The sequence below is a fragment of the Chelonia mydas genome, chromosome 24 (assembly GCF_015237465.2).
Source record: "Chelonia mydas isolate rCheMyd1 chromosome 24, rCheMyd1.pri.v2, whole genome shotgun sequence".
In the NCBI taxonomy this organism is placed as follows: domain Eukaryota; kingdom Metazoa; phylum Chordata; order Testudines; family Cheloniidae; genus Chelonia; species Chelonia mydas.
In genome coordinates, this window is record NC_051264.2 from 18,653,115 (window position 1) to 18,669,208 (window position 16,094).

At 61.7% G+C, this 16,094-nt stretch overlaps 1 protein-coding gene across 3 annotated transcripts in view; it reads left to right on the plus strand.

Moving 5' to 3' along the window:
* TMEM145 (transmembrane protein 145) overlaps positions 1-16,094 on the plus strand; it is a 30,188-nt gene that overhangs the window by 11,041 nt on the left and 3,053 nt on the right. For all 3 annotated transcript variants that reach the window (XM_043535523.1, XM_043535522.1, XM_037883367.2), the window contains exons 4-13: positions 4,033-4,119; positions 4,696-4,797; positions 4,878-4,962; positions 5,769-5,840; positions 6,832-6,900; positions 7,374-7,454; positions 8,021-8,099; positions 8,404-8,497; positions 8,830-9,002; positions 9,435-9,555. In XM_043535523.1, coding sequence (XP_043391458.1) covers positions 4,042-4,119; positions 4,696-4,797; positions 4,878-4,962; positions 5,769-5,840; positions 6,832-6,900; positions 7,374-7,454; positions 8,021-8,099; positions 8,404-8,497; positions 8,830-9,002; positions 9,435-9,555 — 954 coding nt within the window. In that variant the 5' untranslated portion in view covers positions 4,033-4,041. The remainder of the gene's footprint in view (positions 1-4,032; positions 4,120-4,695; positions 4,798-4,877; positions 4,963-5,768; positions 5,841-6,831; positions 6,901-7,373; positions 7,455-8,020; positions 8,100-8,403; positions 8,498-8,829; positions 9,003-9,434; positions 9,556-16,094) is intronic.

Sequence of the window (16,094 nt, forward strand, 5' to 3'; positions counted from 1 at the left end):
AGCATCCTCGTACGGCGGTGAGAAAACACCAAAGAAACCTCCCAGCAGCGTTTAACTTTAGAAAGAGGAACTACACAACACCGAGGAGGCTAGTTCGACAGACATGGAAGAGCAGCCACCGGGGAAATGCCAGAGAGCAGCGTGGAGGCTACTGAAAGACTCCGGCATAGAGGCTCTGGCGACAGGTCTCCCCGAAAGCAGAAAAGACCAGAGGAGGCCCAAGAGAATGGCCCCATGGCGACCGCAGAGTGGTGGAGGCCGTTAGAGGCAAAAAGGCGCCCTGTAAAACGTGAGGAGATAGGAAGCAGCGCACGCACTGGCAAGTAAAATGTACCAGGCTAATGAGGCTGGCCAGGAAGGAATTTGAGAGGCAACTTGCAAAAGACGCAAATACGAACAGTAAATTTCTGTAAAGTGCATCAGAAGCAGGGAGGTTGCAAACAGGCCATGGGGCGGCTGGCCTATCGAGGTGCCCAAGATGTTGCAGAGAAACTCACTGAATTCTTTGCATCGGTCTTCGCTGCAGAGGACGTGAGGGAGATTCCCACACCTGAGCCATTCCTTTCAGGTGACAGATCTGAGGAACTGTCCCGGACTCAGGTGTCAGTAGAGGAGGTTTAGGAACAAATTGATAAACTAAACAGCAATAAGTCACCAGTGTAGTAGGAAGAGAACCTGAGAGATAAGCCCTTGTACCAGAGGCCTGAGCTAAAGCCGTGGGCAAGCGTTGCTGCCATAAAACAAAGTGAGCGGAAGTCAGGCTGTGAGTGGTACCGGAGCACCCCGCGATCAGGCGGACCCAGAGCACCCCCCATCAGGCGGACCCGGAGCACCCCGCGATCAAGGGTGGTACAAAACCGTTCCCCAAGGAACACACTGGCCCCTCCTAAAGCTCAGGGTGATGAATAGAGATGTTTTGATCAAACCAACATGTACAAGCAGCTGGGTGATAACTAGCCAGGTCAGGGGGCCGTAACTAACTACGTCAGGGGCCGTACGTGACTTGTTTGTATCAGGGTATAAAGATGTATCTCAGAGGGGGTGTCTTTGTCCAGCCACGGGGGGGCATGGAAAAACCCACCACTGACTGACCTGCGTCCCTTATCACGGGCAGACGTGTCGTCGTCTCCTCGCAGAGTCTGCCAGGGGCTATTACAGTGCTTTGTCGACAATAAACCTGGCCTGGCACCTTCGTTCGGATCCTGTGGTCATTGGGCGGGTCGCTCGAGGTCTGCTGTGCCGGCTGTCTGCGCAGAGCTGGGGCAGCACATGGGGAGAACACACACACGCAGCCGAACCTCTATGAACAACCAGGACCAGATGGTATCACCCAAGAATTCTGAAGGAAGTCAGATGTGAAATTGCAGGTTTACTAACTGTGGCATGTAAAATATCGCTTAAATCAGCCTCTGGACCTGATGACTGGCAGATAGCTAATGTTACGCTGTTTTTTTTTTTTTAAAAAAAAGCTCCAGAGGTGATCCTGGCCATTACAGACCAGTAAGCCCGACTTCAGTACCAGGCAAACTGGTAGAAACTATAGTAAAGAAGAGAACTGTCAGACGTAGAGATGAACATAATTTGTTGGGGAAGAGTCAACACGGCTTTTGTGAAGGGAAATCACGCCTCACCAATCCACTAGAATTCTCTGAGCGGTCAACAAGCGTGTGGACAAGGGGGATCCAGTGGCTATAGTGTACGTGGACTTTCAGAAAGCCGTTGACAAGGTCCCTCAACAAAGGCTCTTAAGCAAACTAAGCAGTCTTGGGATAAGAGGGCAGGTCCTCTCATGGATGGGTAACTGGTTAAAAGATAGGAAACAAAGGGGAGGAAGAAATGGTCAGTTTTCACAATGGAACAAGGTAAATAGCAGGGTCACCCAGGGGTCTGTACTAGGCCCAGTCCTGTTCAGCATATTCATAAATGATCTGGGAAAAGGGGTAAACCATGAGGCAGCAAAATCTGCAGATGATACAAAACTACTCGAGATAGTTAAGACCCAGGCAGACTGCGAAGAGCTTCAAAAGGATTTCACAAAACTGGGTGACTGGGCAACAAAATGGCAGATGAAATTCAGTGATGATAAATGCAAAGTAATGCACATTGAAAAATATAATCCCTCCCATACATATAAAATGATGGGGTCTAAATTCGCTGTTACCACTCAAGAAGGATCTTGGAGTCATTGTGGAGAGTTCTCTGAAAACATCCACTCACTGTGCAGCAGCTGTCAAAAAAGCAAACAATGTTGGGAACGATTAGGAAAGGGATAGAAAATAAGATAAAATATCATAATGCCACTGTACTAATCCATGGTACGCTCACGCCTGGAACGCTGCTCGCAGATCTGAGCGCCCGATCTCAAAACCGGAAACAGTGGAACTGGGAAAGGTTCAGAAAAGGGCAAGAAAGATGATAGAGGGGATGGAACGGCTTCCTCATGAAGAGAGATTAAAAAGATTAGGGCTGTTCATCTTAGAAAAGGGAGGACAAAGGGGGGATGTGACAGAGGTCTATAAAATCATGAATGGCGTGGAGAAAATAAATAGGGAAGTCATGCAATACAAAAACCAGGGGTCACCCCATGAAATGAGTAGGCAGCAGGTTAAATACACACAAGAGGAAGTAGTTTTTCATTGAGTGCACGATTAACCTGTGAAGCTCATTGCTATGGGATGTTGTAAAGGCCAAAAGTGTAACTGGGTTCAAAAAAGAATTAGATAAGTTCATGGAGGGTTGGTCCATCAGTGGCTATTAGCCAAGATGGTCAGGGATCCAACCCCATGCTCTGGGTGCCCCTAAGCCTCTGGCTGCCAGGACCTGGGAGTGGAAGAAGGGTGGATCCCTTGATAATTGCCCTGTTCTGTTCAATCCCCCTGAAACTCGTACAGGCCACTGTCGGAAACAGGATACTGAGCTAGATGGACCATGGCCTGAGCCAGTGTGGCAGCTGTTATGTTCTTATGATGTTAAACAGAAGCTACTAAAGTTAGACATGTTTAAATCAGGAGGTCCAGATAACTTGTATCCAAGAGTGTTAAAGGAGTTGGCTGAGGCATTTGCTGGACCATTAATGTTGATTTTTGTTTTCAATCAGTCTTGGAGCCCTACGGAAGTTCCAGACGACTGTAAGAAAGCAAATGTTGTGGCAATATTTTAAAAGGGTAAATGGGATGACCTAGGTAATTATAGGCATGCTGGCCTGACATTGATCCTGGACAAGATAATGGGGCAGCTGATATGGGACTCGAGTAATGAAGAACAAAAGGAGCGTAATATAATTGATGCAAATCCACAAGGGTTCATGGAAGATCGAGCCTGTCGAGCTAATCTGACATCTGTTGTGTGAGATGTACAAGTTGGTGGATAAAGTTAACAGTGTTGACGTGATAGATCCTGTCAGGCGTTCGACGTGGCACTGCACAAGGGTTGGATTAAAAAACCAGAATGATATAAAACAAACCCAGCACTCGTTAGCTGGGTTAAAAATGGTCTCAAAACGTCACTTTCAGAGATTCGTCTTCACGCGGGTGGGTTTCCAGTGCCGCCCGCAGGGGTCGGTTCTTGGCCCTGCGCCAGTTCACATTTGTATCAGTGTCCTGGAAAAAAACCAACCTAAAATCCTCCCAGCTGCAGACTGCTAAAGATCTGGGGAGGGGTAAATACTGAAGAGGCAGGAGCGGGATCACTCGGGTATTAACACAGCTACACCTCGATGTCCCGTGTAGGGCAGAGAACGTCGGCCGTATGTGGGAGCTAGACCCACCCAGATGGAAATAAGGCCTAGGGCAATTAACCCCCATCGGGGGCAGGCTTTCAATCCAGCCGGTATGTTTCCCTGAGAGACCGGCTCCAGTGCTGCGTCCTATAGGCGGTCACACTAGATGGTCCCTTCTGGCCTTGGAGTCTATGACACCCCCCCACACACACACTTTCATTAACGAGGAGGCACTCATTAGCAACTTTCTTCACTGCAGTGGGTTTCTGGGGGGCTCGGGATCTCCAGTGCTGATGCCTCTACTCCCCCCCCAGGACTGTCTGATGAAAGAGTCTGTGATTCGGCCGGAAAACAACCAGGTTATTAACCTCACCACGCAGTACGCCTGGTCAGGGTGCCAGGTAAGGGCCCCATAACCTCCCAGGATCCCCCCGTAGCCCCCCTCACACCGTACGCCTGGTTGGGGTGCCAGGTAAGGGCCCCATAACCTCCCAGGGTCCCCCCACAGGTCCCCCGCACAGTACGCCTGGTTGGGGTGCCAGGTAAGGGCCCCATAACTCCCCAGGTTCCCCCTGCAGCTCCCCCCCACCATAAGCCTGGTTGGGGTGCCGGGTAAGGCCCCGTAACCCCCCAGGGCCCCCTGGAGCCCGTTCCTGCAGTGGAGCAAGGGGGTAAGAAACTCCCCAATCCCAGACTTGGGTCTAGCTCAGCCCTGTGCCGGACCCCGACCAAGCGTCTCCCAGCAGCTCAGCCATAGGGCTGGACCCCGGACCCGGAGAGGCTCAGCCCAGGCCCCCGCCTCGGCACGAGAGGAGGACCCTGCGGCTGCCAGCGCTTGTGGGAGGTGTCTGGCCTGACGGACCTGGGGGGGACAGACGGGTGCACGGGTACCCACCCACTGGCTCTGCTGCCCCCTGCATCTCATCTCTCTGCCCCCTTCCCACCCCACTGGCCCGGTCCCCCCATCTCGCCCCCAGGTGCTGAGCCAGGACTCCGTGCGGTACCTGAGCTGTGCCAGCGGCCGGAGTTTCCGCTCGGTCCGCGAGCGCTGGTGGTACGTGGCCCTCAGCAAGTGTGGGGTGAGTTTGGCCGTGTCCCCCCCGACAGCCCTCTGGCCATGCCCCCCTCCCCGGCTGTGACCTCTGACCTCTCCCGGCAGGGCGATGGGCTGGAGCTGGAGTACGAGATGATCCTGACCAACGGCAAATCCTTCTGGACCCGGCACTTCTCTGCCGACGAGTTCGGTGGGTCCTCAGTCGGGGGTGGGGGTCAGCAGGAGAGGAGCTGGGGGGGCCGAGTGTGCTGCCCCCCCCAGGTCTGCCCCACTGGTTCCCTCTGCCCCTCCATGTCTCCTGCCCACGGAGTGAGGGGGGGTCCAGCACGTCCAGCACTAACCCCTGTCGCAGGATATGCCAGGGCAATGTTACCACCGCAGTTACCATCTCCCTGACGGTCTTGAAGCTGAAAGTGGGGCGGCCCAGAGGCCGGAGACCGTAGGGTGGCCTTTGCATTCAGGGCAGCGCGGCCTAGCAGCCAGAGTCAACGTAGCCGCAGTGTGGGCCAATGGCCAGTACCCGGGGGGGAGGAAGGAAGGGGCCACCACAAGGGGGGTGGTGGCCCGGGTAGGGGGGCCCGGGCCCACTCAACTCCACTGGGCCTCGACCGAGGGCCCTCCAGTGGTGGAGCGGGCCCCCATGGGTCAGCCGGGAATCCCACCGGAACCCGCGGACCTTGTTCGGGTGGGAGGAACCGCTCGCGCCCCCTCCCTGGGTCACTGGCAGCTGTCTGGGAGCACCGGGGTCTCCAGGCTCCGATCTCCAGTCCGGCTCTCAGGGTCTCCAGCTCCCTGGGTTCTTCAGCTGCAGCCCCCGCCCAGGGTCCTTCCCCTCCGGGGGTCAGCCCAGAATCAGCTGCCTGCCTGGGCTGCTCCCTTTTATACCATGCCCAGCACGGTTGAGGCGTGGGACTTAGCCGCCCGTCATGTGGGGTCAACCCTCTCTTGTCTGGGGCGGGGTATGCACACCCCGTCACCCCCTCCTCTCTCCCCCAGGAATCCTGGAGACAGACATCACCTTCCTCCTCATCTTTCTCCTCATCCTCCTCATCTCCTGCTACTTCGGCTGTGAGTGCTGGGGGTGCACGGGAGGCTGGTTTGGGGAGGAGGGTGGGGGGGGTCAATGTGTCACGGAGTCCCCGGGCGATGCTCTGGAACTGCTCCCCATGAAGCCAGGCAGGACTCTGGGGGAGTCTCCTCTCGGGGAGCAGCCTGTCTGCAGGACACACAGCGCCCCCGACTCCACCTTCCTGGGTCTGACCTCGGAGCATTCAGCCTCCTCTGCCCCTCCGTGCGCTTCCCACAGCCAGTCCGCCCAGGCGGGGTCCTGGGGAAGCCAGAGGGTCCTGCCCCCCAACTCCGCAGTTAGACGGGACTCTCAGCCAGCCAGTAAAACAGAGGTTTATTAGACGACAGGAACATGGTCTAACACAGAGCTTGTGGGTGCAGAGAACAGGACCCCTCAGCGAGTCCATTTTGGGGGGCAGGGAGCCAGACAACCACGTCTGCCCTTCACTCCATGTCCCAGCCAGCCCCAAACTGACTCCCCCTCCAGCCCCTCCTCCTCTGGGCTTTGTCCCTTTCCCGGGCCAGGAGGTCACCTGATTCCTTTGTTCTCCAACCCTTTAGCTCTCACCTTGCAGGGGGGAAGGGCCCAGGCCCTCAGTGGCCAGGAGACAGAGTGTCGACCCTGGCCCTTTGCTCTGCAACAATTACACCCCCTTACCCCACCCCCTAGAGACTTACGAACTGCCTAGGGGAAACTGAGGCACCCTACAGTATTCAGAGGAAATATTAAGAACGGTCCCACTTCGTCACACAAGGTCTTTGTCCGGGGGGTGGGGGTGAGGGAGCTTTTACTGGAGGCTTTAACTGGGGCTGGGAAGGGAAGATCAAGCCCTGAATTGGGGGCTCCTCCCAGCTGGTGGCTCGTTGTGATCTGGGATGACCCCCCCCGGGTGGAAGTGGGAGAGGGGAGGGCAAGGGAGGCGCATTGCAGGGAGGGAGAGCCACAATCTGGAGGGAGGGTTTCTCGCTAAACCCCCGTCCCCCGCCTCAGATCTGCTCAAGGGACGCCAGCTGCTCCACACCACCTACAAAATGTTCATGACAGCAGCCGGCGTGGAGGGTGAGTCTCAGCGGGGGCTGCAGGTCGGGAGTGAGGGGCACCGGCAGAGCGGCGGGGGGGGAGCAGGGCTGGGCTAGGAGGGGGCTGCAGGTCAGGAGTGGGGGGCACTGGCAGGGCTGGGGGGGCAGGGGGCTGCAGGTCGGGAGTGGGGGGCACTGGCAGGGCTGGGGGGGGGGCGGGGCTGGGGGAGCAGAGGGCTGCAGGTCGGGAGTGAGGGGCACCAGCAGAGCTCGGGGGGGGGCGGGGCTGGGCTAGGAGGGGGCTGCGGGTTGGGAGTGGGGGGCACCGGCAGGGCTGGGGGGGCAGGGTGGGGGAGCAGGGGGCTGCGAGTCGGGAGTGGGGGGCACCGGCAGGGCTGGGGGGGCAGGCTGGGGGAGCAGGGAGCTGCGGGTCGGGAGTGAGGGGCACCGCAGGGCTGGGGGTCGATGCCGAGGGGGGAGGGGGCTCCTCACTCACTGTCTCTCCCCCCCCAGTGCTGAGCCTACTCTTCTTCTGCATTTACTGGGGTCAATACGCCTGCGACGGTGTCGGGAACGGCAGTCTCAAGATCCTGGGTGGGTGCCGGGCGGGTCCTGCAGCCAGACTGGACGTGGCCCCGGGAAGGGAGGACTTGGCTGTGCCGGGGGAGCCGCGGTGGGAGAGACTGGGGGGCCATTGGGAGGCACCAGCCGCACACGACCCCCCGGCGATGCCAGAGGGGCTGGCGCTGTCCCAGGCTGTACCACCGGGGCCTGGAGCAGGGCAGGGAGGGGACCTCCCATCTGGGCTTGGGCTGGGGGCCACGTAGCTGGATCTGTGCCCGCTGGTGGGCTCTGCGATCCCCGCGCCCGGAGCTGGGCCCCCCGTGGTCCCCGCGCCTGGTGCTGGGCCCCCCACGATCCCCACGACTGGTGCTGGCCCGGCACCCGGAGCTCCAGCAGCAAAAGGCCAGACGCGCCCCATGGTTAGTTGGGGTTTCCCCCTCAGGAGTCCTTTCCCAGGGTAACGGGGCTCCATCCCGGTCCCTGGCCTGTGCTGTGGGTCGCGGGGTCCCATCTGGCCGGGGATGGAGACTGAGTGTGGCTGGGGGGATGTGGGGGGCTCATGCCCGGCCCCCAGCTCACCTCTCCTCTCTCCCCAGCCAAGCTGCTCTTCTCCGTCAGCTTCCTCGTCTTCCTGCTGATGCTAATCCTGCTGGGGAAGGGGTTCACCGTCACCAGGTACCGCCAGGCCCCAGCTCCCCCGGCTCCGCCCGGGGCTTGGGGGTGTGGGGGAGGTAGAAGTGGGGAGCAGTAATGGGGTGGGGGCAGTGAAGGGGGGCCGGTGGGGGGCAGGGAGGGGTGGGGGCAGTGAAGGGGGGCCGGTGGGGGGCAGGGAGGGGTGGGGGCAGTGAAGGGGGGCAGGGAGGGGTGGGGGCAGTGAAGGGGGGCCGGTGGGGGGCAGGGAGGGATGGGGGCAGTGAAGGGGGCCGGTGGGGGGCAGTGAGGGGTGGGGGTCCCGGCTCATGGTTCCCCCCTGCCCCAGGGGCCGGATCAGCCACACGGGCTCCATCAAGCTGTCGGTGTACATGACGCTCTACACCATCACCCATGTGGTCCTCTTCATCTACGAGGCCGAGGTGAGACCCCCTGCAGGGACGCCCCTCACCCCAGGGACCCCCTCCCTGACCCCACCCCTGCACCCCCTCCAGGACTCCTCCCCAACCCAGGGACCCTCCCCCGAGCCTGTCCCCCTGTCCCTGGCACCCCCCCATCCCCCAGGATTTCACCCTCCCCAGGCCCATCTCCCTGTAGCCCCCAGCTTGGGCTTTAGTCCAGGATGGGATGGGGCCATGCCCCCTGAATTTCTCCCGTTAGCCCCACCCGAGAGCTCGGCCGCGGAGATTGGGGGTGCAGGGCGGAGCCCCACTCCCATGCTGGGCCCTGGGGTGCTGACCCAGGTGGGGGGCAGTTCTTTGACCCAGCGCAGGTGCTGTACACGTATGAGTCGCCGGCCGGCTATGGGCTGATTGCGCTGCAGTTCCTGGCCTACGTCTGGTTCTGCTACGCCGTGCTCACCACCCTCAAGCAGTGCCCCGAGAAACAGCCCTTCTATGTCCCCTTCTTCGCTGCCTACACCCTCTGGTGAGTACCCGGCCCCCTCCAGGGACCCCCGCAGCCCCCCAGGGACCCCCATACCCTGCACAGGCACAGGGAATCTCTGACACGCTTCAAACCAAACACGGGCCGCGTGTTTGAGACCCTGCTTTACGCCATGAGGGTTCACTTTCAACCTCATAACTGTATACATGAAATGATAACCTACGGCCTCCCTATGACAAGATCCCTGTTACAGCCGTGCCCAGGGCATCAGGAGTCTGCCGAAGACCCCCGACATGACGCACTGCATTGGGTACCGTACAGTCATTTTATAAAGATGATATGGGGGTGCAGGGTGTTCCCCCGAGGTACAGAGCGTCACAGGGGGCCCTGGGAAGGGGAAGGGGATAGGTTTTGGGGTAGGGGGACCTGGGGGAGGGGGAGTTCTGTCCACTCACCACCCTGCCCCCCCTGCAGGTTCTTCGCGGTGCCGGTCACGGCGCTCATCGCCAACTTCGGCATCCCCCGCTGGGCCCGCGAGAAAATCGTCAATGGGATCCAGCTGGGGATTCACCTGTACGCGCATGCCGTGTTCCTGGTGAGACCCCCGTGCCCCCACCCCCTGTGCCCCCCGCCAGCCCCCCATACCCCCTGTACGTACACACCATGTTCCTGGTGAGCCCCCGGTGCCCCCCACCAGCCCCCCATACCTCCCATGCCCCTGTATGCGCCGTGTTCCTGGTGAGACCCCCGTGGTTCCCGCCAGGCCCCCAGGCCCCCTGTATGCGCACGCCATGTTCCTGATGAGCTCCCCATGCCCGCTGCCGCCCCCTGCCCCCTGTACGCGCACGCCGTGTCCTTCTTCGAGTGCTTGCTCCGGTCCATTCGTGTTAGGGGTGCGCTCGCCACGTGCCCCGGTGCTGGGAGTTTTCCCGGCTCTGGCGCCGTCTGGAGCGGCGCCCGCACAGTGCAGTGTAAGGCGCCCCCCCGGATCCCCCCACCCTCGGTTCCTGCTCGCCAGCGGTGCCGGTGCGGGAACGTTCCCTGCTTCGGCAAAGCTCCTTGTCCAGATCGGTTTGGTGTGAACTTCTCTCCTGTGCGGTTATTCAGGTTGTTAGGTAGTTTCCCTTCGTGTGTCAGCTACATAGTTGTTAGTCCCAGTCGGGCTTCAACCCCTGTGACCGTTGCAAGAAACCGATGCCGGTGAGCGACCCCCACAGCAGCTGCTTAAGGTGCTTGGGGGACGCCCACAGCAGTGACAAGTGCCGAATTTGTAAAAGTGTCAAGCCTGGGACGAAGAGAGAACGGGACGTTGGTCTCCGAGCGCTCCTGATGGAGTCGGCAGTGACACCAGCACCGGGACCGCCCCGCTCGGACTCCGCACCGAGCACCGTGGCCTTGGTGCGGAGTGCTCCGCCGGCTCTGTCTTCAGACCGGCGTCCATCCCCCTCCCCGGCACCGGCTGCAAAGCGAAGGCCGGGCGGGGTCCACCTCCCACGTCCTGTGAAGGGAAGGAGAGGGGCAAAGACCCGCGAGGGGCAGCTCGTCACCTCCCTACGGGAGTTGGGGCCCACCCCAGGACGCGTCTGCTACCCCAGACAGCAGCTCGGGAGTCCGGCGCCTGGTGGTGCCGTCGACCCCAGAATCCCTGCAGGCGGCGCAGGACATTGTGTCCCTCCCGGTGCCGGCAGCACCCCGGTTCAGGGGTGAGCCTGCCTTGGGACCCTTCCAACGGTCCCCCTCAGTGCGGCATCGCTGCTCGCCTGCCCAGAGCCACCACGCCTCGGAAACGGGACAGCCAGCCCGGCGAAATCCCGGCGTCGGGCCCCGGACTCAGGGCACTGCTCATCTGGCTCCAGGCGCAGGGCACCGGTGGAATGGCGCAGGCCCGCTGCTGTGCGCCCATCCCCGAAACCCCGGCACCAAGAACACCGTAGCTGTTCCCCGTGGTCCCGTGAAGGAAGCTGGCAGTCCTGGGAACCTTGGTTGGTGCCCTCATGCAGGTCCCAGTCGCAGCTCCGGCGCTGGCGTTGAAGGGACCGTGGTGAATCGTCGGCCTCGGCACCGTCCTGGTCCCCCAGACGTGGCCCTTCCTCGTTGGGCTTGCAGAGGGCCAGGAGTCGCTACCAGCAGGACAGGGCTGGTCGTCGGAAGTGCCGACCCCCCCATGGCACCGCCACTCGTACTGTGGCCCCAGGGCCAGTGTCCCAGCCCGGCATCCCTGGAATCCCCGGGGGTTTCCGCAGCCATCGCAGGGACACGGGAACCCGTTGGCCCCGGCCCCTCGCCTGCCTTTGGACATGGATACAGCTGTCCAACAGGCCCGTCTGGTCGGCCCGATCTTGACGGAGGGTCCTGTTGAGCAGGTCTCAGGGGTGACAGAACCACCCGCACCTGCTCCCTCCTCCTCACCAGATAAGGCCATTACTGGGCCCCTGCCCATGGTCCCACGGGCCACGCCAGGGCCTTTTAAAGGGGGTTGGCCCCCAGGCCCCAGTTTGCGCCGAGGAGCTGGAGGAGCCCCCAGGCCCCCTTTTCGACGTGCTCAGCTCGGCGGCCCGGCGGGGGTGGCGCTGCAGGTGCACGAAGGGGGAGTGAAATCACAGAATCGTTGGGGCAAACCCCCTCCTGCTTGCCCCCATTTCTAAGTGGGCAGAGCGCAAGGATGTGCCCGCAAAGGGGTGAGAATACGTGTATATGTCGCCTGCCCCGAGCTCTTCGGTGGCGTCGGCCGTCGATGAGCGGGACAGGCAGGGCCAACCGGAAGCAGCTCCCAAAAATAAGGACGCAAAGAGACTCGATTGATTCGGGAGGAAAGTTTGGCCACCCTCAGCTGGAGGTTCGAGGACAGATAATCATCAGGCCCTGCTTGGCCGCCATGATTTCAGCATCTGGCAGGCTCTGGCCGAGGTCTCCGACTCGCTCCCGGAGGGTCCCAGGAGCGAGTTCCAGGCGATCCCGGACGAGGGCAAAGCACGGGTGGGACCAAGCAGTGAGGGGAGCGGCTGGTTGCAGCCCTCTGGCCCCTCCCAGGGGTGCAGCTGTCAACGCGGGACGTCCCATTCGACGGACAAGCCCTGTCTGCGGAGCACACAGATACCGCGCTACGGAGCTCGAAGGGCTCCCTGGCTACCTTGTGGACCCTCGGCCTCTACCCCGGGCCCGGCCAGGGAGCGGTTTAAGCCACAGCAGCTACGGGGCTTTGGCAGCCAGCCCAGGTCGGAGCCTGTCCGTCAAATGAGCAAAGGCGACAAGCGCCGTCAGAGCCAGCAGCCCTCGACCTCGGCGCGGTCCTGCTCCACCCGCTCCCAGCGGGCTTCAAAGCCGCGTTTGGAGGGTGCGCCTGAGGGCGACCTTCCCGTCGGTGCCCTGGGTCCTGCTTCCTACTGCTTCTCCAGCCGCCTGCCCCCTTCCCTCCCGGCCTGGGCCTGTCGGGCTGGGCACCAGTGAGTCCTCAGTTCTGTGGCTCAGGGTTATTTATTTCTGCCCTCTGTGACGGAGTCCCCTGGCGATGCTCGGGAACTGCTCCCCAGGAAGCCAGTCAGGATTCTGGGGAAGTCTCCTCTCGGGGAGCAGCCTGTCTGCAGGACACACAGCTCCCCCGGCTTCCACCTTCCTGGGTCTGACCTCGGAGCATTCAGCATCCTCTGCCCCTCCGTGCGCTTCCCACAGCCAGTCCGCCCAGGCGGGGTCCTGGGGGGGCCAGAGGGTCCTGCCCCCCAACTCCGCAGTCAGACGGGACTCTCAGCCAGCCAGGAAAACAGAAGGTTTATTAGACGACAGGAACATGGTCTAACACAGAGCTTGCAGGTGCAGAGACCAGGACCCCTCAGCTGGGTCCATTCTGGGGGCAGTGAGCCAGACAATCTCGTCTGCCCTTCACTCCATGTCCCAGCCAGCCCCAAACTGAAACTCCCTCCAGCCCCTCCTCCCCTGGGCTTTGTCCCTTTCCAGGGCCAGGAGGTCACCGGATTCCTTTGTTCTCCAACCCTTTAGCTCTCACCTTGCAGGGGGGAAGGGCCAGGCCATCAGTGGCCAGGAAACAGGGTGTCGGCCATTCTCTGTGTCCAGACCCCTGCACACACCTGCCCTCTAGGGCTCTGCAATGATCATACACCCTTATCCCACCCCCTAGATACTTAAGAATTGCATAGGGGAAACTGAGGCACCCCCACACTATTCAGAGGAAACATTAAGAACAGTCCCACTTCGTCACATCCCCACCATCCTCCCTCTTCAGGGACCCCTCTCACGGGAGCCTGCTTTGGCAGGAGGTGCAGGGCCTTCTGCAGGCGGGAGCTCCTCTACCCCACAGGGGCAAGGGGTTTTACTCCCGTTCCTTTCTGATTCCAGCGGCCAAGGGGGGCTCAGACCCATCCTGGACCTGCGAGACCCCAGCAGCTATCTCAAGAGGTTCAAGTTGCACATGATCTCCCTGGCCGCCATCATCCCCGCCCTGGACCCGGGGACTGGTTCGCCGCCCTCGACTTGAAGGGTGCGTATTTCTGCATAGCAGCATTTCACGGGCACAGACGCTTTCTGTGTTTCGCGATAGGCTCTGCTCACTACCAGTGTGCGCTGCTCCCGTTTGGGCTGGTGACGGCATCGAGGGGGTTTGCCAAGTGCCTGTCGGCGGCGGTGGCTTACCGCAGACGTCAGGGTATTCACATTTATCTGTATCTCGACGACAGGCTGGTCAATGGCCCCTCCAGGTGGCAGGGCCAGTGTGATGTGGGAGCACCGCAAGCCACGTGCCCCGCCCGGCCTGGTGATAAACGAGGAAAAATGAACATTAGTTCTGGCACAGAGGACAGCTTTCACCTGTGCCAGAGCCTTCCTGCCACCCGCCAGGGTCCGGACGATGGTGGATCTCCTCACCGGGCTCTCTGTGTTCCCCCTCCCCACAGCCCGGGTCTGCTGCCGGCTACCAGGCCACACGGCAGCGTGCACCTACGTCACTGGCCACGCGAGGCTCAGGCTGCAGCCCTCCAGCCGTGACTCTCAACCGTCTGTTCCCCGTCCAGAGATCACCTGGACAAGCTCATCACGATCCCACCACGGGCACTTACCTCTCGGAGCGACCCGAGTGCGGTCTTACGCGGAGCACCATTCCACGCCCCTCCGTCTCCCTGGTTTCCGATGCCCCCGACCTCGGCTGGGGGAGGCCTCGGCACGCCGCGGACCCAAGGGACGTGGTCCCCAGAGGAGCTGGTGTTACACATAGACGTCAGGGAGCTCTGGGCAGCCCGATTGGCCTGCGGGGTCTGCCTGCCGCCCCTGACGGGCAAGTGCTGCGGGTGAGGACGGACAACACGGCTGCTCCGCAGGCAAAGGGGAGCCCGCTCGTCAGCTCTGCCACGCAGTGCATCCGACCCACCTGGCGGCCTCGCTCCCTGGCGTGAGGGACGCGCCTCAGCAGGTCCCTCTCTCAGCACGAGTGATCGCTCCATCCGGAGGTCGCCCGGACGCTCGTCCAGAGCTGGGGAGCTCCCCGAGGGGACTTGTTCGCCCCCAGAGGGAACAGGAAGTGTCATCAGCTCTGCTCCCTGCAGGGCCTTGGCAAAGGTTTCCTCTCGGACGCCTTTCTCCTGTCGTGGTCGGGGGACCTGGTGTCCACGTTCCCGCCCATCCCGCTCAGCTGGGTCCTGTCAAAGATCAGGAGGGACAGAGCACAGGTCGTCATGGTCGCCCCGGCATGGCCGTGCCCACGCTGCTTCGGCACGCTGATGGATCTGGCAATAGCTGTCCCTGGTCACTGCCCAGCTGCCCAGACCTCCTGTCGCAGGATCCTGGCCGTTTCCTGCACCCAAACCTCGCCTCTCTCCGCCTCGCGGCGTGGACGCTGCGTGGCTGAACCCAGAGGAACGGACCTGCTCTAGGGAGGGGCAGGTCCCCCGGGAGAGTAGAAAGCCTTCCCCTCGAGAGACTTGCCCGGCGGCGTGCACGAGGTTCTCCCCCACGCACCCATCCTCGACTGCCTGCTCCACCCAAAGAACCAGGGCCTAGCCCTGTCTTCCATCAAGGTTGGTCTAGTGGCCATCTCGGCCGTTCACCCACGCGTCTGGGGAAATCGGTGTTCTCCCACGAGAGGTCGGTCCGGTTCCTACGGGGCCTACAGACGCTCTTCCCAGTGGTTCGGAACCTGGTCCCTCAACGGGACCTCGCTCTGGTCCTCGCCAGCTCACAGGCCTCCCAGCCTAGGGGCTCCAGATGTCGTGGGACGTCGCCTTCCCTGCGGCAGTGACGTCAGGAGACGAGGGCCAGAGCTGAAACCAGGACCTCGGAGCTGCCGTATACGCTGTTCTGCAAGGACACGGAGCAGCTGCGACCCCACCCGGCCTCCTGCCGAAGGAGGTGCCCTCTCGCCACGCCAGCCAGGACGTCCTCCTGCCGGTGTTCTGTCCCAGCCGCGCTCGCAGGCTGAGGAGAGGCGCCTGGACGCCCGTCACGCCCTGGCGTGTACCAAGCCCTTCCGCAGGCCGACCCAGCTCTTCATGGCGACAGCGGGCGGGAGGAAGGGGCTCCCGGCGTCCTCGCAGAGGATCTCCAACTGGATCACCTCCTGCATCCGGACCCGTTATGGGCAGGCCCGGGTCCAGCCGCTGCCGTCGGTGAAAGGCCACTCAACCAGAGCGCAAGCGCCCTTGGGGGCCTCCCTGGCGCATGTCCCCATCCAGGACGTTGGCAGGGTCGCGACGTGGTCCTCGGTTCACATGTTCCCGGTGCATTACGCCGTCACCCAGCTGGCCAGGGCCCACGCTGGGCGCGGCAGAGGTGTGTTTTAATCCACACGTCCGTGAGCTCCTACCCACCGTGGTGGCCCTGCTTGGGAGTCAGCTAACCCGGAATGGACACGAGTGAGTGGGGGGAAAGTTACCTGCTCCGTGCCTGGCGTCCTTCGCGATGCTGCTCACGTCCATTCCACGACCCGCCCGCCTGCCCCGCTGTCAGAGTTCCCGGCAAGGAAGAACCGAGGGTGGGGGGAGCCGGCGGGGCCCCTTATACCCCGCCATGCGGGCGCCGCTCCAGAGGGTGCCAGAGCTGGTCCCTAATGGACACCGCGGAGAGAGAAACGTCTGGCACCGGGGCCAGCGGCGAGCGCACCCCGAACACGGGGTGGACGTGAGCGATGCGTCT